The sequence below is a fragment of the Panthera pardus genome, unplaced genomic scaffold (assembly GCF_024362965.1).
Source record: "Panthera pardus isolate Hobbes unplaced genomic scaffold, ASM2436296v1 HiC_scaffold_13, whole genome shotgun sequence".
NCBI classification, from domain to species: Eukaryota; Metazoa; Chordata; class Mammalia; order Carnivora; family Felidae; genus Panthera; species Panthera pardus.
In genome coordinates this window covers 148,009,622-148,035,583 of record NW_026526688.1, presented here as the reverse complement: position 1 = coordinate 148,035,583, position 25,962 = coordinate 148,009,622, and the positions used below count along the sequence as shown (strand labels likewise).

The 25,962-nt window shown below is 38.2% G+C and overlaps 1 protein-coding gene across 1 annotated transcript; it reads left to right on the top strand.

The window, feature by feature from the left end:
* The first annotated feature begins 10,136 nt into the window (after window positions 1-10,136).
* Window positions 10,137-22,188, top strand: ENAM (enamelin). Its single transcript, XM_019463548.2, has 8 exons — window positions 10,137-10,190; window positions 12,007-12,075; window positions 12,200-12,244; window positions 12,957-12,998; window positions 14,392-14,664; window positions 15,766-15,828; window positions 17,305-17,355; window positions 19,330-22,188. Exons 1-8 carry the CDS (start codon window positions 10,137-10,139, stop codon window positions 22,186-22,188), a joined length of 3,456 nt encoding a protein of 1,151 aa, XP_019319093.2.
* The last annotated feature ends 3,774 nt before the right edge of the window (window positions 22,189-25,962 follow it).

Sequence of the window (25,962 nt, the reverse complement as noted above, 5' to 3'; positions counted from 1 at the left end):
CAACAGATGTTGGCGAAGATATGGAAAAAGAGGATCTCTTTTGCATTGTTGGTGGCAATGCAAGCAGGTGCAGCCACTCTGGAAAGGAGTATGGAGGTTCCTCAAAAAACTAAAAATAGAACTACCCTACAACCCAGCAATTGCACTACTAGGCATTTATCCAGGGGATACAGGTGTGCTGTTTCAAAGGGACACATGCACCCCCATGTTTACAGCAGCACTATCAACAATAGCCAAAGTATGGAAAGAGCCCAAATGTCCATCGATGGATGAATGGATAAAGAAGAGGTGGTATATATATACAATGGAGTATTACTCAGCAATAAAAAAGAATGAAATCTTGCCATTTACAACTACGTAGATGAAACTGGAAGGTATTATGCTAAGTGAAATTAGTCAGAGAAAGACAAAAATCATATGACTTCACTCATATGAGGACTTTAAGAGACAAAACAGATGAACATAAGGGAAGGGAAACAAAAATAATATAAAAACAGGGAGGGGGACAAAACAGAAGACACTCATAAATATGGAGAACAAAATGAGGATTACCGGAGGAGGGATGGGCTAAATGGGTAAGGGGCACTAAGGAATCTACTCCTGAAATCATTGTTGCACTATATGCTAATTCATTTGGATGTTAATTTTAAAGAATAAAAAATAAAACAAGTTAAAATAAAAATAAAAATAATAAAAAATAATGAAAGAAAAATGTCCATTGTTTAAAACCCCAATCTCTTCCAGTTACTTATCTTTTGAACACTAAATTATGCTGGGTCCTTACATTTCTTGTAGATAAAGCAAGTATTGGATTGCTGAGGGGCCCAGAATGATCTCATCAGAGGAAAGCAAAAGAACCAAGATGGGCCTAAAGCCAGAAACAGAGGGAAATCGCCTGCGGGCAACACTCTGACTCCCTAACTCTGGTGGCCCCAGTCAGTCGGTGGCCTTCGTGCCACTGTTGGCCAAGACCTGTGATGGCGGTATTGTGGCAAATGGAAAATGGAGGCACACAGACCTCTGTGCAAACCTGCGCTCTGTCTGTGTAGCCTCAGCCCATGTTTGTCACTTACTCGCTGTGAGTCTCAGTCCGCACCATCTACCATTCAGAGTTTGAATACAATATATCTGAAATACATAACTTTGTCCCTAAGTCCCATGCTAAATAAATGAGTAGCAGCTCCTTGGAATCCAAGGAGTTGATCTAACATCCTGCGGGTGGGCTCATGAGATTCATGTGCCATGAATAGATGGGTGAGTGTGGGTTGTGATGGGTGGGAAAGGGAACCCACCTTATACAAAAGCCATAAACAGAGAGCTGCACCCCATGTATAGGAGCCTGTTTAGGAAGAGGAGTTTGAAATGTGTGCACCGTTTCAATGTAGTTGTGTCAGTGTAGAGGTTAGCATTTCTGGAGAAAGTGATTAGATGATGTCTGGTAAGAAATGATGTGATAGACTCAACAAGCTTCAACTTACTCAATTATCTAGTCTGCTCTAACTGTTCATTTAAAAGCTGATTCATCTTGCCCAGCATGCAATACACTCCCAGTACCAAGAGAGAGCCTCTTGCTTTCAAGAGAAGGAAGAATTTTTTTTTTTTTACTTTCCATGCAATTGAACTTTAAAAAACCATAATTTCTGTTTGCATTGGAAACTGAAACTTCACAAACCCATTTCGTGTAAGTTCACATCCCACTTCATTTTTACAGAGAAGTCCTTTATAAAATCTTGGTCCCGGTGTCTTGACACCATTGGTGAAAACATGCATTCCATGTAAGTCTACACTATCTAGAGAGACACGGTTAACCACAGGCAGACCTAGGTTCAAAACCCCACTTAGTCTTGGGCGAGTTATTTAACTTCATTAAGATTTCATTTTTTCAGAGGCTCCTGGATGGCTCAGTTGGTTAAGCGTCCGGCTTTTGTTTTCAGCTCAGGTTGTGATCTCAGTTCATGAGTTAGAGCCCCATGTTGGGTGGGCTCTGTGCTGACAGTGCAAGGCCTGCTTGAAATTCTCTCTCTCTCTCTCTCTCTCTGCCCCTCCTTTACTTGCATGCTCTCTCTCTCTAACTAAACTTTAAAAAGAAAAATTTCATTTTTTTCAATGGTAAAATATTGGGGAGGGGGATCCTAGTACCTACTTCATAGGGTTTTTGTGAATATTAGTTAAATCATCTAAAGCCCTTAGCACAGAGCCCGGCACATAGTAAGTGAACCTATTATTGTTATATATATTTCAAAGTGCTATTACTATTATTACTGTAAAACAATGGTAACTAGGCAAGATTTATGGTCACAATTTTATTTCATTAATTAAATGTTTGTAGCTATCTCTTTTCAAAAGGTGATTTAGACAACAGCAAGAAATAGTAAGGTTAGTAAAGTTAGCAGGTAGGCACAAGCATAAAAGAAGTACAAACAGGCTCAATTTTGGGTCAGAGGTGATTCATCATCAAATTTATGAAGCACCAGGCCCTTCCTTCCATGCCTTAGAGGGGCCCAGGTAATGTGTTCACATGACTATCAGTTTTTATAAAATTTGCCCACAATTAGCTAAAAACGCTGTTTCTTTCAACTCTCGTGGTCCCTCAATTATGATTTTCCTAAATTCAAATGGCACTGGAATAGCATGGACATTTGGGGGAAGTTGCAATGGGGAGACATTTAGTTTGGGTTTAGTGCTATATATATCTATATCTATCTCTATATGTATATATATATAATATATATATATATATATATATATATGACCCACAGTTAACTCTTGTATCTAGTTAAAATATTGCTAGCCATCCCCATGTAGAAATGGCTTCCAGAAATGTTCCTGCTTCCCAGACCTCTACCTGCCTACTCATTCTTCCTGTGACTCAAAGGTGCAGGATGAGAGAACATATTGTGGTATGTCCCTGGCAGCTGACACTAGAATTATGTATGTAGAGAAGGAAAAACAGGGCTTGAAATGTACAGGTGTTATGATAAAGGTTAGGCAGTTAGTAAAAATACTGATTTTTCCAGATTTTGTGATGTTTGTTGTATTTGTCCCCTTTTTAAAACCTGAAATTTGTTGCAATTTCATTTCTTATCTAAACAAATGTTTTTTTGTGGTCTTTTTCCTTAAAGAAAGCCCCAAAATTGTACTAGCTTAGGTCTCACATTATCTGGATCCACCATTAATTTAGCACCAAATTCAGCTCCAAGCTTCCTAGTAACCAGAATGTCACATACTTAGAATTATGGCAAGAGAGAAAAAAAATCATGATAGTTGCAAGAAAAGAGATCAGTATTTCTCAAGCAAGATACAGAATGGAAGGTCACTGGTCTGGATTCCCCCAGTAGCCATGTGACTCCAGAAAAATAACACATATCAAGGAGAGCAAGGTTTTTCATGAAATACAATTCTAGAAGAAATTTCCTCTGTAGAATTGGATGGAAGACATATCAAGTGATGTGGTGCCGCTTTCAGCACTGTCTTACGGAAAAGTCCTCCACTAGGTTCCAGATGTGTTTGACTAGCCCTGCTCACCTCTTGAGCACTCACCATCTCCCACTGCTCTCAGTCCTGGAGTTCTTTTCCAGCCATTCTAGACATCTCTACATTCCTCAGATTCATCTTCTCATTCTTTCTCCAGATTTTACCAGTGCTGTTCTCTGCCTTCCCTACTTTCCTATGCTTGTCTGGCTACCTTCAACTCAAGTGTCAGTCTACAGCTTACATCTCACATCCTCTGGGATGCTCTTCATAAAATTATTCTTATGTGCTCTGAACTTCTCCAGTTTTATTCCTTATTACACAGGATTATAACCAATATCACAACATCTACATCCATTATTGTACAAATAACTCCCTGAAGGTACAGATTCTACCTATGGTGTTCACCATTATAACACCACTTATGTGCACCATGCCAGCACATGGGCACTTAATCACGGCATATGTCTTATGCGTGTCGTCTGTGAGCTTTAGTAAATGTTACTTAATGAAGGTGATTTTTTTTAATTTACTTATGTTGAGGGTAGGGGGGATAGCATGAGCCATAGAGGTGCAGAGAGAGAGAGAGAGAGAGAGAGAGAGAGAACCTCAAGCAGGCTCCACACTGTCCATGCAGAGCCCCACGTGGGGCTTGAACTCACAAACCATAGGATCATGACCTGAGCCAAATCAAGAATTGGACGCTTAACCGGCTGAGCCACCCAGGCACCCCAATGGTGATTTTTTTTTATTTTTTTTTAATGTTTATTTATTTCTGAAGGAGAGAGAGACAGAGCATGAGTGGAAGAGGGGCAGAGAGAGAGACACACACACAGAATCTAAAACAGGCTCCAGGCTCTGAGCTGTCAGCACAGACAAACCCACAAACCACGAGATCACGACCTGAGTCAAAGTCAGATGCTCAACTGACGGAGCCACCCAGATGCCCCCTGAAGATGATTTTTTTTTTTTAAGGAGCTAAACTAATCTAGAAGTATGGGCTACCAATAGTATGATTTGATCCAGGGACAGATCTCACAGTTTTCAGGAGTGGTTCAATAGCTCTTTTTCCAAAACCACTTTTCTCAATCAGGCATTTTATCAGAACTGAACTGCAAATAATTTAGGATTCTCTTAGACTGAAAGTCTGGTCCACTAATATTCCACTCTACTGAGGAAGGACAATGTCATATGCGTGGGAAAACAAATAGACAGGTTCTTGTTAAAGAAACGCTATAAAGTCTGATTCCCAAAGTCACAGGGTTGATGAGTGACCAGTCAAGAACTAGAAACTAGATAGTCTGACTGCCTGTGATTTTTCTCCACACTTAACATTGAGACACCTAAATAGGGACAATGGCAGCCATTGTTATGAAAGGAAAAGCTAGAAAAGCCATGTCTTCAACCCATTGCTTCAATTTAGACCAAGACAGCAAGGAGTAGGGGACAGAACAGGGGCTCTGGAGCCAGACTATCTGGCTTTAGCCACCTACTGGCTGTTTAACCATGAACACACACACTATTGAATCCTTTTGCATGTTGGTTTCCTTATAGTAAAGTGCGTGTAATAACAGAACCTACCTCTTAGGGTTGTGGTGAGGAATAGAGGAGTTAACCTATTAACTTAGAACAGCACTGAATACACAGCAAATGATCAATAAATATACTATTGCTACCATGAGACAGAATCACAACCAACTTATAAGAAGTACAAGAAGCAGAAAAACATCTAATCCATATGAAGGACTTAGGAGGAGTCAGGTATTGTTCTAAGCACGGTGTACACATTACTCAGTATTTCGAACCCCAAGACCTGTGTTTTTAGCCACTGGGTTACATTTTCTTCTCAGGGTGAAGAGGGAAGAGAGAGAAGAAGATAGTCTTCCCTAGATTCTGTATCATTTAAAACTGACCTTGAGTACATACAAGAGAGTCATTACTCAGAGCTCCAAGAAGTAAACACTACCTCTGAGGGTGGTCCAAATAAATAACCACCTACCAGCAGTAACTCCCTGACATCACAGAATAACTTTTTTATTTGAAGACTAAAAGCTGGATTTAAACTGGATAAATCTGATAAAATGTATGACCCTGTTTCTTTTTTTCTATATTCTATTTATGTACGTTTGGTTGCTCTTTGAGGGGGGTGGGGGGTGGGGTATTTGCTTTCCTTTTTTTGTTTTTTAAAGTTAATTTATTTTGAGAGACAGAGAGAGCAAGTGCGGGGAGGGGCAGAGAGAAAGAAAGGGTGTGAGAGAGAGTGCTTATATGAAGTATAAGAGATACTTATACTCTTATCTTATAGTCCTGATCTGAGACTCAAACTCACAAACCGTGAAAGCATGACCTGAGCCAAAACCAAGAGTTGGACACTTAACCATCTGAGCCACCCAGGCACCCCTGTTTTCTGTATTTATATTGTTTTGTTTTTAATGAATAAGCACAATGAAATGAAACATTCCTCAAAAAGTACTTGGGGAATATGTCAGTGGTCAGTATTAAAGCAGCTATTAAGCAAGCTCTAACCATGGGTAACATTCATATATCTATTTTCTTATAAGATTTATTTGAGCCATGTGCTATGAACTTTAAACGAATTATCTTGTTAAATTCTTAAACCAACGAAGGAAATACTATTATTATCTTCCACTTTACAAATGGAGAAACTGAGGCTAAATCGCTAAAGCAATTAATTCACTTGCCCAAGATTTTATTTTTTTTAACGTTTTTTATTTATTTTTGAGACAGAGAGAGACAGAGCATGAACGGGGGAGGGGCAGAGAGAGAGGGAGACACAGAACAAGAAGCAGGCTCCAGGCTCTGAGCCATCAGCCCCGAGCCAGACGCGGGGCTCCAACCCACGGACCGCGAGATCGTGACCTGAGCCGAAGTCGGACGCTTAACCGACTGAGCCACCCAGGCACCCCAAGATTCTAAAACGAGTAAGTCATGGAAGTTGAAGTTCGAACCCCATGCTGAGTTCTGACTCAGAAAACTTCCTTCTCTAATATCTGGTGCAGGATGAGTGGGCACTCAGGAAATGTTTGTAGAATAAAACATTGTTAACCATTTAATCTGTAAAAGTTCAACACCACCTCCTCTTTTCCTATGTTAGAAGAGTGTCTCACATTTAAAGCCTGAGGATATGCTATATGAACGGTTCCCAAAGAGAAATCAAGGTTATGAGTTCTATACTTAGAAACTATGTAGTCACCAGTAAGAAATTTCTAAGACACTATTTGTCTCAAGTATTTCATTCACGAGTCCTGCAGTGTTAGATAGAGTGTTATACTAATAATAATCCATAGAACTTCAGCTCCACAGTTGTGCTTAGATGAGGATCTATGTGCTCTGAGAGCTATGACTGCCTTGTTTCCATTTGAGTCCTTAGTGAATCATTACAAGGTGTAATGTGGAATCATCAGAATACCTTCATGTACTGATCAGCCACTGATCATCACTCAGTGCCTACTACATGCCAGGCACTTTGCATGTATTATTTAATCTACTTCTTAGAAGAAACATACTACCCCCATTTTACTACACAGAAAATCAAACAGTTGGATATTTGTGGAAGGTTTAAACTCAGGTCTGCCAACTCCAAAGCCTGGCCTCTTTCTACAGTATCTACAGTAAGAAACCAAAAGACTTTTCTGTTCCCACCAGCTTCAAATCTAGGACAATGAGAAAAATCTTATTAAAATCAATTAAAATCTTATAAATCTTATCTTATTAAAATCTATTACATCGATTATTTAATAATTGGAGAGAAAAAAGTGGGGAGGTCAGACACCTTTGGAGGATATGATTCTCCTTCAGGGAAAAATAATGCATTTATACAAAAACACAGAAATTTGTATATATAATTTCATACATGTACAGATCCCAGTGAAGAGGTTAAGAAGACTTACTTATGGACAAGAAAAGAACACAGAGAAAAAAGAAAGGAGGTACACTTAAAAATGTTTTTAAGCCAAATCAAGAGAACACAGAGAAAAAAGAAAGGAGATACACTTAAAAATGGTTTTAAGCCAAATCATTAACATGTTCACTAGTAATTGTAATTGTTTGGAGGGAAAAAGAATTTATAAAATCAGCAGAGATGATAGCAGTAAAAGGGAAAGGTCATAAAGGACTGGTTTGGAAGAATTTTGTCAAGTGAAGCACTTCTTCGGTGTTCTGAAAGAAAAAAGAGACTTGATTGTTTCCTAAATCCTATCCACCACTACTAAGAATTCATCCATTCAAAGGCTCAGCTGGATATTTAAGACATGAATTATTTCATGACCAGTAACCAGCCTTGTGGCAGAGGGAACAAGGGTAAATAAAGAAAACGATCAAAAGGAGGGGCGCCCTGCTGGTTCAGTTAGTGGAGCATGTGACTCTTGATCTCTCATGCGTTCAAGCCCCATATTGGGCCTAGAGCTTACTTTAAAAAAAAAAAAAAAAAAAAAAAAAGGAGGTTTAGTAGCCACTGGAACTAACCTAAATGACTAAGGCCAAAATCAGAACTCCAGCATCTACATGAAGGGCACGGGCAAAGGCCAGTGTCACCCAGCATCACGATTCTCATTTCACCTACAAGAAAACACTGTCCCCTAGGTGTTCTACCACTTGCAAATTCATCTCAATGTGCACAGAGCACAAACAGTATTATAGCTACTACCCAGTTTCTACAAAATCAAAGACAGGCAGGCACTTGCAGCAGATATCCCTTTGTACATCTTGGATTCAGACAGGCTTAAAAGGTATTTAGAACTTAAAGTCAAACATTCTGGTGCAATGTTATTCTTTGTGGTTCTAAATTCAGGTAGATGGCAGGGAGTGGAGGGAGGGGGTGCTAAGAAATGCAGTGTTATTGGGCCTGAGAGGAAGGACACAGCAGCTCTGGTGCCTTGGAAGGACAGCACCCTTCGGAACCACTGGATGAACTGACATGCACCATCAGATCAAGTAAGAACTGGTTTTTGGCATTAAATTAAAATATTCTTAATTTTTAAATGCCAACACAAAAATAAGTAAGCAAAGATCACCACTACAGATATTTTCTCTTGTGGAGCCGTAAGAGAACAGGAGAATCCCAAGTACAGCAAAGAGAGCGATTTGCTCTTGTTAATGAAAAGTATAAATTTTCCATTTATTTGGAAGTGAAATCTTTATTATAAAAAGCCAGATATCAAAAAACATTCATAACATAACCCCTTCAGTGAATTTCTTAACTCCTATTTTCATGAGGTTGTGTTACCATGAATAGCTGAGAGTTCATTTATCATTTTGCATATCTGATCTAAAACTCGGAATCCCAAGTGACTCAGTTATATTTTTCTTCAAAAAGAACACTATGTCCTGGTAGCTTTATGTAATACAAATCAAATGAAGGCACTGAGTTGTCCATGGGTATAACATTTCACCTAATTTTAATTATATGTTAAATAAATAGTAATTAACTATATTAAGTTTATATTTCTATAGCTATATCTATATATCTATATCTATAGAATTAGAATTAGAGATATAGAGATAGAATGATAGAGAGAAAGAGAGAGAGAGAGAGATGTATGTAGGCCTGCATTTTGATGATGGTCAATGATTTATCACAGTAGAATATAGTTAATATTCACTTTTGTTCCCTAAATATCTCTGCATAAACAAAGTTTCTAAACTTGAAAAACCCCAAATTCATCAAGGAAAGCATCTCCCAAATCTTACAGCTGTAAGCTCATTTTCCTGGACTGTTATTATACATAATAAGAGACTTGATTTGACAGCTCCTATAATAACACTTTATAAATTTACACTGGATGTGTTTTTTCACCTTAAACTCTTGTGATGGCAAAACCATTTTTCTCAAAGCTGATTGGTTGTACAGGTCTACAACAGAGCTTAAATGTGACCTTGCTATCCCAAGCTTTCTTACAGGAGGAATCTTTTTATTTTAAGCCTTTTTGTTAAACAACATGACATCTTCATGAAGAATTTTTGTTTTATTACCAAGAAACAAATGTGTCTTGCTCCTTGAGATCTCCCCGGCTTCAGCAACTTGTAGGCATTTCCACTGTAGACCAGTAAGACTATATTTCAAAGACAGGCTAACAAAGTTCAAGTAAAAGTTATTTGTTATATATTGGAGCTACTAGCTGGCATTGGGTGAGTATTAGAGATTGTCAACATAAATGATATAGTGCCAAAGAATGAACTTAATTCATAGATACTGGTTGACTTCCTTATTGCATTCTTTGATCTTGGTTGTATAGTCATTGCTGCATACTGATCTTCTGATAAAACTTTAAACTCGTTGGTTTATTTGGTAGATTTGTTTTTCTTTTAACTTTTCTTCCAACCTACTTAGATCTCATTTAACACTATGCTTTCGTACATCTTCCTGTAGAGCAGTCAAGTTTTGTCAGCACTGTGTTAGAAATACCTCAAATACTGTTCCTGGGTCATTTTCTCTCTGATTTAGCTTTCACCCTTCTCTTAAAGCAATAGAAGACTCAGTTTGATTGTTAAGTCCCTCTAGTAAGGCTCTGATTGGATAAAATAACTAATATGACATGCGCTGCCTTAGAGCTGAGCTTTTGCTATTCATTTCATTTATTTGTCTCATTTCTGTGTTTGACCTTCGTCTTATACCAAATCTGTATTTTTCAAAATTTGAGTGAAAAATGTTGCTGTTCCAGCACAGCCGTGGAGCCACTCTTCCTAAGCTAGATAACTTGGTGAGAATTTATATTCATTTTTTATAACACAGGTCACATACCAAACTAAATATTGTCAGAAGTATGCTTGAGAGGGTAAAACACTATTTAAATATGTCAGAAGAAACAAAGAGCATCTGAGTTCACAGATGGGACAAAGAAGTAAGAACTTGCATAGTCTCTGTACTCCACAGCAACCATTATGAGTGCTATTTTCAGTTAAAAATAAACTTTCATCCAATCATGAACTTCTAGAGAGAGAAGGAAACTATCAGTCGTCCAGTATAATATATTAATTTTACAAAAGAGAAAGTGAGTGGCATTTTGTATTGGCAAAATAGAAGGTCACATCTTCCTACTTACGTGTGTAACATTATCAGGAGTCTCAGTGACAGCTACTACAGAGATTAAATGGATGGTTAAGTAAGAGAGAAATGAAACATCCAACCGCCCCCAAAATCTTGGGCCATGATCTTAGAAAGTAGATTTAGAAAGGAAAGCATTCACCAATATCCTCTTTATTAGCTTCCTCATGTTTTCAGCCTATGCTGAAGACAATAGTTTCAGTTGTTATTTTTAATTCTCTACAATGTCATGATTCTGAAAATCCTTAATTAGCAGTAAAGACATTTATGTGTTACTGCTTCTTTTGTTTAACTGAACCCTCCCAATTTCTCTGATATGTAAAAGGTTATTGATTGCACCTATAATTTAGGAAAATGCTGAAGTGTCCTTTAATTATATTGCTCCTATGGGAAGCAAACAGAAGGGTGAGCATTGGCTCAAAATACTTCTACGCACATTTCATGCCCAGAAAAAGGAAAGAGGAACAAAAAGACTGAGCAACTACTGGTGTCTATGTGCTGGTTACTATGCTAGGAATTGTGCTGTATCCGATGTACCAAGAAATCAATCATTCTGATTAAAACCTTCATTTTCCTCTATTGTACATGCAAATAGGGCAGAGTTTTCTTAAAAAATTACACAGGTAAATGTTTCAGAAAAAAAAAAAACTTGTTCAAAGTTGTAACTACAAGTCTTAATTATACAAGGCTTGCATAATTAACTGGAGCGGGATAAATGAAATCCATGAAAATATTCTCAAACTTCACACATACGTCTATAACTTCAATCTTTTCCTCTATATGTTCAATCAAAGTGTCTAACAAAGAGATAAAAATATCTTTGCCTATATTTTTCTATTTCTCTGACCAGCCCTTGAGCAGAAGTGAATTTTTAAAAGATAAAATAATTTTTAAAAAAGCAATAATAATAATAATAATAATAATAGAAACAATAGAGGAAAGAAGAAAAGAGTAGGATTCTGGAATATTCCAGCTTATTTAATTAGCCTCTACATAATGGAATGTTGTCTATGGCATCTTAGAAAGTAGCTAAAAGTACTGATTTTGGATTGCACCTTCACTGAAACTGAGATTATTCTGAATGGTGATTATAATCAGACATTACTATGCCATTCTAAACCAGCCTAGCAACAAGAACTCAAAGTCAGCAATATTTATATATTTCAGGTAAACTGCTAACTTCTAATGTCCATATTCCAGTGCTATAAACCATCTCCCATCTTCTCAAGGATCAATCTTCTCCCTCCCTCTCTCTCTCTCTCTCGCTTCTATCTTTCCTTTTAAATCAGATCCTTTTCACGGTTTAGAACACTATAAGGTAATAACTAGTAGTTTCTTAACGTAAAGTAAAAATAGCGGCAGAGGCCCCCAGTGTGGTCTGTTTCTACGCTCTCCTTGACAGACAGCTGGGCAGAATGCCGCCAGTGAAATTATTTCATATTCCAAAAATAAAATCCAGTTTTGTATTCCAGGTACCAAGTGGAAAAATGAAGATTCTCCTGGTCTTTCTAGGTCTGCTTGGTAATTCTATTGCTATGCCAGTGAGTATTGAAAGTTTTTTAGGACTTGTCCTTTTGTGTTCTGTTGTTAAATAGCTTGGAGATAATTATTGGGTTTATCTCAACTTATGTTCTGAATTTGTCACCAATATTCTTTCACTTCCAGATGCAAATGCCCCGAATGCCTGGATTTAGCAGTAAAAGTGAGGAGGTATGTATATCAGTCTCTGGGGAGAAGTTTTTGTAAGCCCTGTCCTGAGAGTCCATTAAAAAAGGGAAAACTTCTTGATATATAAAATTTCTTGAGAAAAAGATGAAGGGAGGGAAAGGGAAAATTTGAAAGACTTAAACTCTCAAATCAAGGCAAAGTAGTAATTTCGTCAGCTCCATACTACCTATGTACTTCATTATTCCTTGCCAAGGTAAATGTTAATTTGCGTTCAGGAATAGCTAATGTTGGCTTCTCTGCTAAGTTTTCAAGCTAGCAAAAGTAGATATTTGTACCAAGCGTTTTTAGAAGGTAGACACATAGGCATATAATATCTTCGACATGATTTATAGCCAAAATCATTAGCCAAATTCAACATACATCAGAAAGCAGAATCATCTTTTTCATAGAATTATCATATTCTCAAGTCCCGAATTCCAAAAGTTGAGTAGAACATTCAAAAACGTCAGAGTAGACAAGATTTTTATTCTCTATTATTCTATATTGATTCTTCTCAAAATAAAATCCTGACTTAAAAATTAGTGACATGGGTTTTTTAATTGCATACTTATTTTAAATTCATGCATAAATAGTAAAAGATATGACTGTTGTACATTAAAATCAGAAATTCAGCTTATTTCTGGTGATTTGTAGATTGGTTAAATAATAAAATGTTTTCACTTTGTATCACATTAATGGATTCCTTTGGTCACAGATGATGCGATATGGTCAGTTCAACTTCATGAACTCCCCACATGTAAGTTCTGCTTTGTGTTATTTCTGATAATTTCTTCTTTATATATGGATAATTACATTATAAGGTTTGTCATAGCTAATAAAGATACCAACAGCTATCCACATGCTTTAATTACAATATAATCATTATAAGAGTTTTAAGGGGGAAAAATTTTGCCTGTCTCCTTACCCCAGATTTTCTTCTTATTCATTACTGTTATTCTCTCATGTAAAAAAAAAAATCATTTTTTAATTACCAACATTCTTTGTATCCAAGAGAAATTGGTTCTGGGGAAAGATCACACAACATGTATTCACAAATAATAAGGACAAAAAATACTCCAGGTGTGTGGGGAGGTAAATTTTATTTGGATTATCTTGAAAGATAACACTAAATTTATGAAATAAGTTTCTATCTTATCTAAATAAATTTCAATTATACTTACCACTAGTGCTAATTCTTAGAACCAACTAATAATAAATCACGTATCAGTTGGATCTTTTGGCATAATTTTTCTGACAAAGTTGTATGACTACCATACTATATATCACTTTTGACTTTTGTGATGATCGTGAGAACCATTGGGAGGAAAAATCAAGGACTTCAATTCAATTTTCTCTTCAAAATCAATTTTCTCTTAATCCTTTATTCAAGTCATTCTCTTTAAAAGCTTCTCACCTATAATCATCATCATTGTCAATTTTCAACTACTGATTGGCAACTCTTTTAAACTCTCACTCTTGGTTTTACTGTGTTTAGCTCTGGTGTTAAACCAAAGCAACAATGTTTGAATGGGAACTGACATTGTAGGAGGTCAATTCATATATTAGTTTCTTTTGATCATGACCACCTTTGCTTCCCTTCCAACCTTGAAATTGTGGAGATTCTGATCATGAAAATGGAATTAATGAAAATTCACCAGTAACCAAAAACCATAAGTACACATAAGGATGTTTACACAACAGAGAATTTGTATTCTCCTCTCTCGTTCCTTGTTGGGTTTTTTTTCTGTTTGTCATTCTTACTTCATTTATCTTCTTTTTGCTTTTTCTCCTTTTCCAGCCTGTAACAAGTCACAGTTTTGAATCTGACACCAAGTCCTCTGTAATCAATTGTATGACTTCTTATGGGAGTCAGCACTTCAGAGTTAGAAAATTATCAGCCAAATTCTTAAACTTCAATTTCTCACCTAATTCTGTCTTTTGCTTTGTTTGTTTTGTTAGTTTTCTAGAAGACTGAAATTCATTTCTGTAAGACAATATTTAAAGAAATACTAAAGATCTTGAGGCTTCCATTGTTAAGTTTCATAGAATTTTTGAGATTTTGGCTGAGTTTTAGAGAGTGACATTACAGGCTGAGGAAAGCTGGAATCTCAGCCCTCCTATGGTTTTACTGTTATTTGCTACCCTCACAGATGGCACAACTGGGCCCCTTGTATGGGAATGGTCTGCCTCAGCTCTTCCCGCAGTATCAGATGCCCATGTGGCCTCAACCACCACCAAACACGGGGCGCCCACAGAAACCCTCATCTCCTTCAGCACCCAAACGCCAAAAGAGCAAAACTGATCAAGCCCCAGAGACCCAGAAAACCAACCAGCCTCAACCAAAAAAGCCACCACCAAAGCGGCCTTTAAAGCAGCCATCACCTACCCCAGCACAGCCAGAAGATGAAGCCCAGCCACCTCAGGTGAGGCTTGCCCAGCAAAATTCCAAACCAGAGTCAACAAATGGGCTCAGAGGGATTTGGAGAACCATACCATCCCCACATACACACTTTCTCCAATGTTGCTCAAGACACATACTGCTATGTATGAAATAGAATCTTCAGTTTTGCCACTTTCTTCTAACATGATGCTCCACTGCCTATCCAAAATTGTCTGCCGAGTTACCCCAGCCTTTGTTTGATTAAAAATTACCAACATATGTATATATCTATATATAGATAGATAGATACCAAAAAATTGTTTTAAATCTTTAAAAAAATTACCAAAATACTGTTGCTTTAAAGAAGCTCTTTTTAAAATGCAGAGGCAGCATGGTATTGCAACATGAGCACTAACAGAAGAATCAGGGAATCAGGGAGATTCGAGTTCTATCCCCAGCCCTTATTACTTGTGTGATCTTGAGCAGTCACTTTACCTTTCTGGGCTACAGGCTCCCCATGAGTAAAGGAACAATTTCTAAGTCTCTTCCAGATCTATGCTTTGATGATCTCAAATAGTGCCCTGAAAGGTAACACTGCTTCCGGTACTTCTGGGTGGCATAAATAATCCTGACTTAAAGCAAGAAGATGTGCAAATGGTTTCTCAAGATATCATCCAATGTGGAGCTTCCAAAATGCTGTCTATTAGTCGATTAACAGACACTATTTATTTGTTATCAGACACTATTACAGTTGAGAGAACACAAAATTAAATGAAAAGACACTCCTGGACCATTTACCAACTGAGAGATTTTGGGCAAGTGACTTAACTTCTCTGAACCTCATAATCTTCAGTGAAAAGGAAATAATGTCTTCAGCACATGTCTTCTAGGTTTATATGAGGATTAAATAAGTTTACCACTACAAAATGCTCAGTACAGTACCTAGAACATAAGTGTTCACTAATACTAATTGCTATTATTATTATCATCATCATCATCTCAGCCCTAAAAATAGAAAATTGCAGTTTAATGCAAAGGGAGATGCAGACTCTCAAGTTTCAAACAATTGTATTTAATAGGTTTGTTTCATTTTCCATTTATCTTTCTCACTTCCACATCACTATGGTTCTTTCTTTCTCTTCAGGCATTCCCACCATTTGGCAATGGGCTATTTCTCTATCAACAGCCACCATGGCAAGTTCCACATGTGAGTTTTTTTCTTTATACTAGAAGTGAAAAATAATATTAACAGGTCATATCTCAAACTAATATGAGTTCATACTCTCTAAATGGAATGCCATATGCCAGTCAGTAGAGAGTATGAAAAAAAAATCATCACATCATTAATCATGTAGGGAAAAAAAAATTTAATGAATATTTTACTCAGACAAATTGGAGACATGAACAATCACCAAACAACTACTAATAACTTAGTCAATGAATTAATTTTAAAGGATTGCGCTATTTCGCTACTATTCCCCCACTTCCCTAAGAGATTAGAAAGCACAAAAATTATCTTCATTTAACGTAAAGGGGAAATTGAGACAAAATGGAGTTTGCAAATCATAAGATACGCTATGCTTAGACTAAGGTCTTTCCATCATTTATTATTTCTTGCCACAGATACCTCATTATAAAGAATATTGCAAAATAATATTTACAAGAATCCTTTAAAGTTTAAAATCATTAAAATAAAACTATTGAAATTGCATCACAGGCATTAAAAATATAAATCACAAAATAAACTATTTGACCTAAAGAAAAGTTTAAAGGCCAGTTGCTATTAAAATACCAGAAACAACAAATATTTGATGACTTTTTATTCAGCTATGGCATTGTTGTTGTTGGGTTTTTTTGTTTTTTGGTTTTTTTGGTCTATCATTCTATAATCAAGACACCTTCTTATCAATAAGGAACAATTCATTTCAAGGAATAAGAGTTCCTTACTTTTTTTCCTTAAAAGAGTGTCTTCCTTTCACTGGCCATACTGAACTAAAGAAACTAAGGCAGTACCAGGTGAAGATTTAAAAACAGATAAGTGTAATTCTCATGCTGAACTATTACATCATCCACATAGGACTTCCTGAAGGTCTGCAGGAGTTGGACTGATTTCCTGAACTCTCTCCCCTGATCAAACATTCAGCCTCCAAGTTTGATTAGGAAAATAAATCTTGGTGAAATAAAAAAGTTATCGTAATAATCCAGGAGAATTGGCGGTTTGTCATCCTAAATGTGACATAGACTCTCTGAAAATAGCGTCATTATTTGACCTCCATTATTACATGTTCTAATATGGATGTTTGGATCCTAATAACACTCAAATCACACTGTGTGTGTGTGTGTGTGTGTGTGTGTGTGTGTGTGTGTGTGTCTGTGTGTCTGTGTGTGTCTGTGTGTTGGAGGCCATGGGATGGGGTGACTGCTGGGATACACAGCCATACATGGTATTTTGAATAAGATAATCTAGAATTCAGCTGAAACCTTTGTATTTACCAGTATTCACTGATGGGTTATAATTATAATTAATAGTAGATTGTGAGAGATAATGACTCAAAAGCTAAAAACTAATAATGCTAACACCCAGTCACTGACTTGAACTCTATTAAGACACCCTGAGTCTTACAAACAAATGGTAGCATAGAACGTGTTTCCTCTTGCATTCATTGTGGTGTTTACCTTTCAGAGGGTACCACCAGGTTTCGGACGTCCACCAGTCAGCAATGAAGAAGGCGGGGTGAGTACAAGTAAAGCTACCTTCTCCCCATTAGTCTCTGATTTTTAATTCCTATCTATTCAAAATGTTAAATTTCAACACATGAATTTGTAGCTCAAGTGCCCATGATATAAGAAAAACATCCAGTAACAAATATAAATGTGATTTCTCCTCTATAGGTACTGACCATCATTTCTCCTCTATAGGTACTGACCCCTGTCCCTCCCTCTCTCCCTCCCTTGTCCTTCCTCTCTCTCCCCATCCCTTTTTCTCACTTTTTCTCTCTCTAAAAAGGCTAATCTAATAACCTTTGCTCCAGGTTGGTACTGGATTCTAGACAGTGATGGGGCAACTAAGAGAAGGAAGTAAATACATTCTAGAAAGTTATTCCTAGAAGGGAATTAAGTAATCATCTAACTCCTTCATTATACAAATAAATTGAAGCCCAAAGAAGATAAATTACTGTTCAATTTCACCCACTTTTTGCCTTTTCCATTCATCTGTAGAGAGACATTTAGATTCCATTGTGAATAGCTGCAGTAGTAGTTGTGATTTGCACCTGCACAAAGTACAAGGGGGAAGAAATGAGGCTGGATGTAATAATTATGGGCCAGATGATTATAAAAAATTATTATTGGTGGTGGTAGTGGCGTTATATAATGTACAACATTTGTTAGGTTCTTACTAAGTGCCAGGCACTGAGCTGTACATATTTATCTCTTTTGACCCTCATGGCAACTTATAAGATAGATATTATTTTATTACCTTGAGTTTAAAAAAAACCAAAGTTATAATAAACTGAGGTTAGCCCAGGATCATACTATTAATAGTGATGAAACAGGGATCTTAACCCATATCTGCCTACAGCTCCACTCTTTAGAACATGCTGTGCTGCTTTATATGTTGTGCTATGGGATTTAGAGTTTATCCTGTAAGGTAAGGGCAACTTTAAATAATATTTAAAGAGGAAAGTGACATGGGGTGCCTGGGTGGCTCAATCAGTTAAGCATCTGACTCCTGTTCAGGTGATGATCTCATGGTTTGAGTTAAAGCCCCACCTCTGGCTCTGTGCTGACAGCGCAGAGCTTGGAGCCTGCTTCGAGTTCTGTGTCTCCCTCTCCCTCTGCCCCTCCCCTGTTCATTCTCTCTCTCTCTCTCTCTCTCTCTCTCTCTCTCAAAAATAAATAAACATTAAAAAAAATTTTTTTAAAAAGAGGAAAGTGACAGAAGGTTCCCCCAACCTCTACTGTTCTGATAGCAATGGAGAGGAAAGATTAGAGGAAAGTACAATTACACTCAGAGTAACCAGTAAGAAAACTACTGCAGTAGTTCAAGAGTACTGGGGATAAAAAAAAGAGGGGACAGGATGAAAGTTCAGATTTTATAGGACTTGGTTATTAATTGGCTGGGGGAAATAGAGGAGAGTAGAAACCTGGGAAACTGGGTAGATAGTGGTGAATGTTGCTTAGATATATAGAAAGTTGGAGAAGGAAGTTTGGGGGCAGATAGGTCCAATTCTGGGTACATTCAGTTGGAGGTGTCCAATGAGATCTTTAGTGACCCAGTCTTGCTGTTTCAGCCTCAGGACATAGTGTCATGGGCCAGACTTATGGCTTTGGGAGTCACTGATATATATCTGCATTGAAAAAAATTGGCCTGCAATAGATTACTCAAGGCAGGTGTGTAAAATGAGAACAGAAGAATTAGAAGGACAGCAAATGGAATCCTTTTAAAAAAAACACCCCTCAGATTTAGGGGTCAGGACTAGGAAGACAAAACTAAGAAGTGAGTCAGAAAGTTAGAGTACCAGAAGAGAAAACTGGAAGGGAGTTGGGTCATGGAAACCAAGGAGGAATTAACTTTCAAGAAAGGAAGCATAGTCAATGGTTTTAAAAGAAGCATGTGGCTCATTTCCCTATCACATTAAAAAAATTCCAAGCAACACCATGGTGCAAAACAAATAGTAATTACCAATTTCCATCTTCTTCCCTACAGAATCCTTATTTTGGATATTTTGGATATCAGGGATTTGGGGGCCGTCCTCCTTATTATTCAGAAGAGATGTTTGAACAAGATTTTGAAAAACCCAAAGAAAAAGATCCTCCTAAAGCAGAGAGTCCAGCCACTGAACCCTCGGGTAATTCAACAGGTCCTGAGACTAACTCTACTCAACCAAATGCACCTGGAGGGAGTCAGGGCGGAAATGACACCAGCCCAACAGGAAACAGTGGCCATGGCCCAAACACTGTGAGTAATCCTACAGCTCAAAACGGGATTATCTCACCCCCTACAGTTAATGTTTCAGGCCAGGGAGTACCAAGAACTCAAATCTCATGGGGACCAAGTCAGCCAAATATTTATGAAAACTATCCAAATCCTAACATCCGAAATTTTCCTGCAGGAAGACAATGGCGTCCCACTGGTACTATCATGGGGCGTAGACAGAATGGGCCTTTTTACAGAAATCAACAGGTTCAAAGGGGTCCTCGGTGGAACTCCTTTGGTTTGGAAGGCAAACAAGCATTTCGTTCAGGAAATCCAATTTATCGCAAAGCTTATGCTTCTACTGCAAGAGGCAATTCTCCCACTCATGCAGGAAATCCAGGAAATGTCAGAAGAAAGCCTCAGGGACCAAATAAACACCCTATGGGAACCAATGTTGCTCCTCTGGGTCCCAAACATGGTACTGTTGTCCGCAATGAAAAAATCCAAAATCCAGCAGAGAAGCCAGTAGGTCCAAAAGAAAGAATAGTCATTCCTACAAGAGATCCATCTGGCCCCTGGAGAAATTCTCAAGATTATGGAGTTAATAAATCAAACTATAAACTGCCTCATCCTGAGAGTAACATGCTAGTCCCAAATTTTAATTCTGTTGGTCAACATGAAAACTCTTATTACCCAAGAGGAGAGTCCAAAAGAGCCCCAAATTCTGATGGACAAACCCAAAGCCAGAATTTGCCCAAAGGGATTATTTTGGAGCCAAGAAGAATCCCTTATGAATCAGAAACTAATCGACCAGAATTAAAGCACAGTACATATCAACGTGTATACCCTGAGGAAATCCCTTCCACTGCAAGAGAACATTTTCCTGCTGGAAGAAATATTTGGAATCATCAAGGAATCTCTCCACCTATTAAGGAAGATCCCGGGATACAGGAAGAACACTTACTTCATCCTTCCCATGGCTCAAGGGGAGGTGTTTACTACCCTGACTATAACTCTTATAATCCCAGGGAAAACTCACCATACCTTAGAAGCAATACATGGGATGAGAGAGATGATTCTCCCAATACTATGGGGCAACCCAAAAATTCACTGTACCCCATGAATACTCCAGACCTGAAAGAAACAGTCCCTTATAATGAAGAGGACCCAATTGATCCAACTGGAGATGAAACTTTTCCAGGACAAAGTAGATGGGGTATGGAGGAGCCGAGCTTTAAAGAAGGGCCAACAGTTAGGCACTATGAAGGCGAGCAATATACCTCAAATCAACCAAAAGAATACCTTCCCTATTCCTTAGATAATCCATCAAAACCCAGGGAGGATTTCCCTTATGGTGAATTTTATCCCTGGAGCCAAGATGAGAATTTTCCATCATATAATACAGCTCCCAGTGTACCACCACCTGTGGAGAGCAGGGGCTATTATGCTAATAATGCTGTTGGACAGGAAGAAAGCACTCTGTTCCCCTCTTGGAACTCCTGGGACCATGAGATTCAAGCCCAAGGGCAGAAAGAAAGAAGGCCATATTTTAACAGAAACTTCTGGGATCGGCCAACAACTTTACACAAAGCTCCCCCTAGTCCACCACATGAGAAAGAGAACCAGCCTTATCCTAGCAATTCCCCAGCTGGGCTTCAGAAAAGTCCAACATGGCATGAAAGTGAGAATTTGAATTATGGCATGCAAATTACTAGGATAAATTCACCAGAGAGAGAACAGTTGGCTTTCCCAGACTTAATTCCTCCAAGTTACCCATCAGGTCAAAAAGAAGCGCATGTATTTCATCTAAGCCAGAGAGGCCCTTGCTGTGCTGGCAGCTCCACGGGACACAAAGAAGATCCACTTGCTCTACAGGACTACACTCCATCCTTTGGTCTTGCACCAGGGGAGAACCAAGACACCAGTCCTCCGTATACAGAAGATAGTCATACTAAACATGCAAGACATACCATCTCCCCTCCAAGCAACCTACCTGGCCAAAGAAACAGCTCAGAGAAAAGACTGCCTGGAGAAAGTGAAAACCCAAGTCCTTTTAGAGATGATGTGTCCACCCTGAGGAGGAACACACCATGTTCCATGAAGAATCAGCTGAGCCAAAGGGGAATTATGCCCTTTCCTGAAGCCAGTTCCCTTCAATCAAAGAATATGCCTTGCCTCAAAAGTGATCTTGGAGGAGATGGGGACAATGTTTTGGAACAAATATTTGAAGGCAACCAGCTCAATGAAAGAACTGTTGACCTTACTCCTGAGCAGCTTGTTATGGGTACACCTGATGAAGCCCCCAATCCAGAAGGAATCCAAAGTGAAGTACAAGGAAATGAGGGTGAAAGGCAGCAACAAAGACCATCAAGCATCCTGCAGTTACCATGCTTTGGCTCCAAATTGGCAAAGTATCATTCCTCCAGCACTGGAACTCCATCTGGCATTGGAAGGCAAGGCCCATTTGATGAAGATCCGATTACGCCTACTGAAAGTCCTAACTCATTGTCTAGGTTAGCTACTGGGGCACAGTTTCAGAGTATAAATGTAGACCCACTTAATGCAGATGAACACATTTCATTTGATTCCCTTCAAATAGAGACCAATCCACAGGACCATGTGCAAGACTGCTTACTACTTCAGGCCTAGGGATTATCCCAACCAAGCATTCTTTGGGGAAGGAAAATACCTGATATTCTATATCTGATATTCTACAGTGGTTTCCCAACTTTTTCTCCCAACCCTCTTGGTTATCCTTAAGTTTTTCCCCATTCCAAAAATAGGAGTAGTGGCCCAGGTGATGCTGGTGAGATTGGGCCCTTGGGGGTTGATAGATTCAGTACTGTCACTAATTAGCACAGACCTTAAAAAGCAGCAGAAAGGCTATGACCTTCATCCTTGAAACGTGGAAGCCACTTGTCTGGGTCAATTTCCCTTTGTTTGCTGAATCTTCCCTTTTCTCTCAAAGTTCCATATTTGCAAAATTCTCTGGTTTTGCAAGACAGAAAGGCAGATGAAATTTCCATTTTATGTATGGAGATCTATACATCAGTATAATCCAAATGATTGTACACTTTTTTCTTGTGTTGGTCTTTCTCAGTTTTTTTTTTTTTTGCCCTAGTTAATATTCTTTTGACACCTTTTTTCTTCCACTACTTCTCTCTTCATCATTTCCTCTCGTCCTTCTGTCTTTTTTTTTCTGTCAACTGTTCTGTATTTTGCTTCCTATTTTTGTCTTCCCTATCTTTCCCACTTTATGTCACATCTTACATACTAAGCAATCTTCAACCCTCACTAGTCTTTATGTTTACCTTTTTCATTATGTTTTTGCCTCTGCCCACCTTTCTGTTCTCTCTCCTAATGGGTCTCTTGTCAACCAATCCTTTTCTTCTCTGAATTTTATATTTATCTTTTTCACTGCTACCCCATTTTCATATCTTAAGACCACATATCTCTGTTCCTTTTTGTATCCACTCTCCAAATCCTACCTTCATCTTTTTGACCCAGGCTAACCATCATTGTAGAATATATTTCAGAAATAGGAGACACTGGTACCTACTCTTGTTTTTAATTTTCTTATGGCCTTTACCAGGTAGATACAGCTTAGCCAGAGGAAGACATTCAAGAAGTGTGGGGAAGACATGCTAGTTACCTAGACCAGAGGCCTGGAGACAAGGCTTAGGAATGTGGGGAGGGAAAGGCTGCAACTCTGGGACTGAGCACCCAGATACAAAGTGTGGGACTTGGGGTAACTGGGTGGTTCAGTTGGTTAAGCATCCGACTCTTGATTTCTGCTCAGGTCATGATCTCACAGTTTGTGATTTTGTGCCCCACGTGGGGCTTTGTACTGACAGTGCAGAGTCTGCTTGGGATTCTCTCTCTCTCTCTCTCTCTCTCTCTCCCTCCCTCCCTCCCTCCCTCCCCTGCTCGCTCTCTCTCTCGCTCTCTCTCTCTCTCAAAATTAATCCATAAACTAAAACAAAGTGTAGGACTTGCCACACCCCATCACCAATGCATACTCTGCAGGATTTGGAGAGAACATTTTAGGAAACACCATCCTAACCAAATAAGAGAAACGTCCAATGGTCAGTTTTCCTTAACAGCATAATATAAATGATTCTACCAGTGTATGCTACTACCAATGTAAAGACTTATTCTTCATGTCCTAGCAGAATTATTTGCAGGCATATTTTCTTTGTATCCTGATTAAATGGTGTAAATTATTTTGTAAAGTAGATATCTCTGTATTTCCTTGCTTAGAATATATATCTAGGTATTTTGTTTTGTTTTTTAATAACAGCATTTTGGCCTACTATCTGTCTATTCCTTCTTAAAGGGGGAGAATTCTCAGAATTATCTAGAAAGTTACTTCCAACTCTAAGGAGTTTCTTAGGAGAAGATTTCCTGGGACAGACTTCATAAGAAGATCTCAGAAATTTGAGAATATACAATGTTGAAAATTTCAAGAGGAAAGGAATCTTGTGCTTTGAGTCTTCTGAAGTTCTTGGCACAGTGTCTTGCACATAGTAGATAATCAATAAATATTTATTGATTGACCATTTTTAAAAGGGCTTTCAAAGCTCCCATGAAAATCCTGTGGTGTGCTTTTCCTGTGGGCAAACCATACGGGATACCGAATTAGCCACGTCATACTCTGTAGCTTTATATACTCAGCAACATAGAATCTCAGGATTAGAAGGGGTCTTAGAGGTAGATTATGCAAGCCATCCACTAGTTGCTAAAACCCACCACCCACACTTTTATATTTTAATCACACACTGAAAAATCATTAACTTTTTCTATATAAAACTGTCTTTTAAGAATTATCCTCATTAAAATAAAGCTACAGTCTTGTTTCACTTTCTTTCCACATGATTTTTAATCTAGATATGAATACTTTCATTTAAAATATGCATTCACTTGAATATTTTATAAAATATATGAATCATATATTTGTTTTGACAGATACGTTGACACATCTTCATCCTTGAGGTGCCATAGCTTAAATTATCATCTAAGATTTCCATAATGTGAAATGCAAAAGCACAGTGGGACAAAAATATCTATTGAATCTGAGAATATAGAGTGGAAAAAAAAAAAAGGTGGGACAGGGGGGATGTCCCTATCGAACATCACTCTAGCTCATCAGCTCGAGTATCCTTGTACTGACCGAAAACCAGGCCTGAGTTTCTCACAGTAAACTGATTATCCTGTGTGCCATTGGTAAGTTATTAATCAGCTTTCAAAGTCAGCTCTACGGTTAAGGTGCACACACTGAATATGGAAGGCTCTGATAGTGATCCCCCCTTCCTCTGGCACTCATACCCTACCACTACAGCCCCATTTCTATAGTGAGTTCCTATGTCTAGAGGCTGTCATCCACTGGTTCTAAAATGACTGGATATATCCTGGTAGTGTTTTTAGTCAATAAAGTAAAAAAAGAACAAGAAAATAATACCTAAGGATAACAAACACAGAAGACAATCCAGCAAAACTAACACACACCTGCTTTCTAAACTTTTCTGTCTCACAGCCTACAATACATTTGTCTAGATATTGGCCATATATCCAGTTGGCTGGGGGAGATCTTACATTTGTTAATTTTAAGTAGGAAGAAAAGTAGGATGATGAAATGTGTGTACAGGTACCTCTGAAAACTGAGCTTGGTAGGCATTATCATGGAGCTTCTTCCTCTGGGTTTCGGGTCCCCTGAACAAGTTTTACTTTAGTCACTCATATCAGAGTCTTAACTTTATACGTTTTTTTAAAGAAAATTCACAAGACATGACCTTTGAGTTACTTTCATTGCTTGCTTTGCCATATCTCTCCCCTTGCTTACCCCGCTCTCCTTCAGTCATGATCCTAAAGACCCTAAAGAACATCCATCTTGCCCTCAGGAAACCAAACTTTGTTTCTAAAAACCAAAAGGGGAACTAGAAATGTGGGACTTAAAATCAACAGCTCTGTCCCTCCTTCACAAAACCTCAAAGATTTCACTGTGACTCAGGCCCACTGCCCAATTAAAACTCAGAAGAAAACTACACTTGATGGAAAACAGGTCATCACCATCTCACAACGGAATATAGCTTTTGGTTTTGGCCACCTGTTCTTCCTTGTCTCTGTACCTCAGCCCTAACCCAATAATATCAGCCACTGGACCTTTTCTCTTACTTTAAATTCATAGCCAGAATCAAGATTCAGCTAGTAACAAATAAAATTCCATGCTGGCGGAGGAAAATTCTTCAAATGGAGGAGGCCACAGAGCTGTAATCAACACAGATAAAATTGTGAAATTGATGAAACTGCCCTCAATGCCCCCATCACCTCCTCAGGCAAGGTCCTCTGCTGTTGTATTGCCCCATTTCATCTGCCTCCATTTCTGTGCTTCAGCAGAACTTGGACAGTCATTTCCTCTGAGCTTAT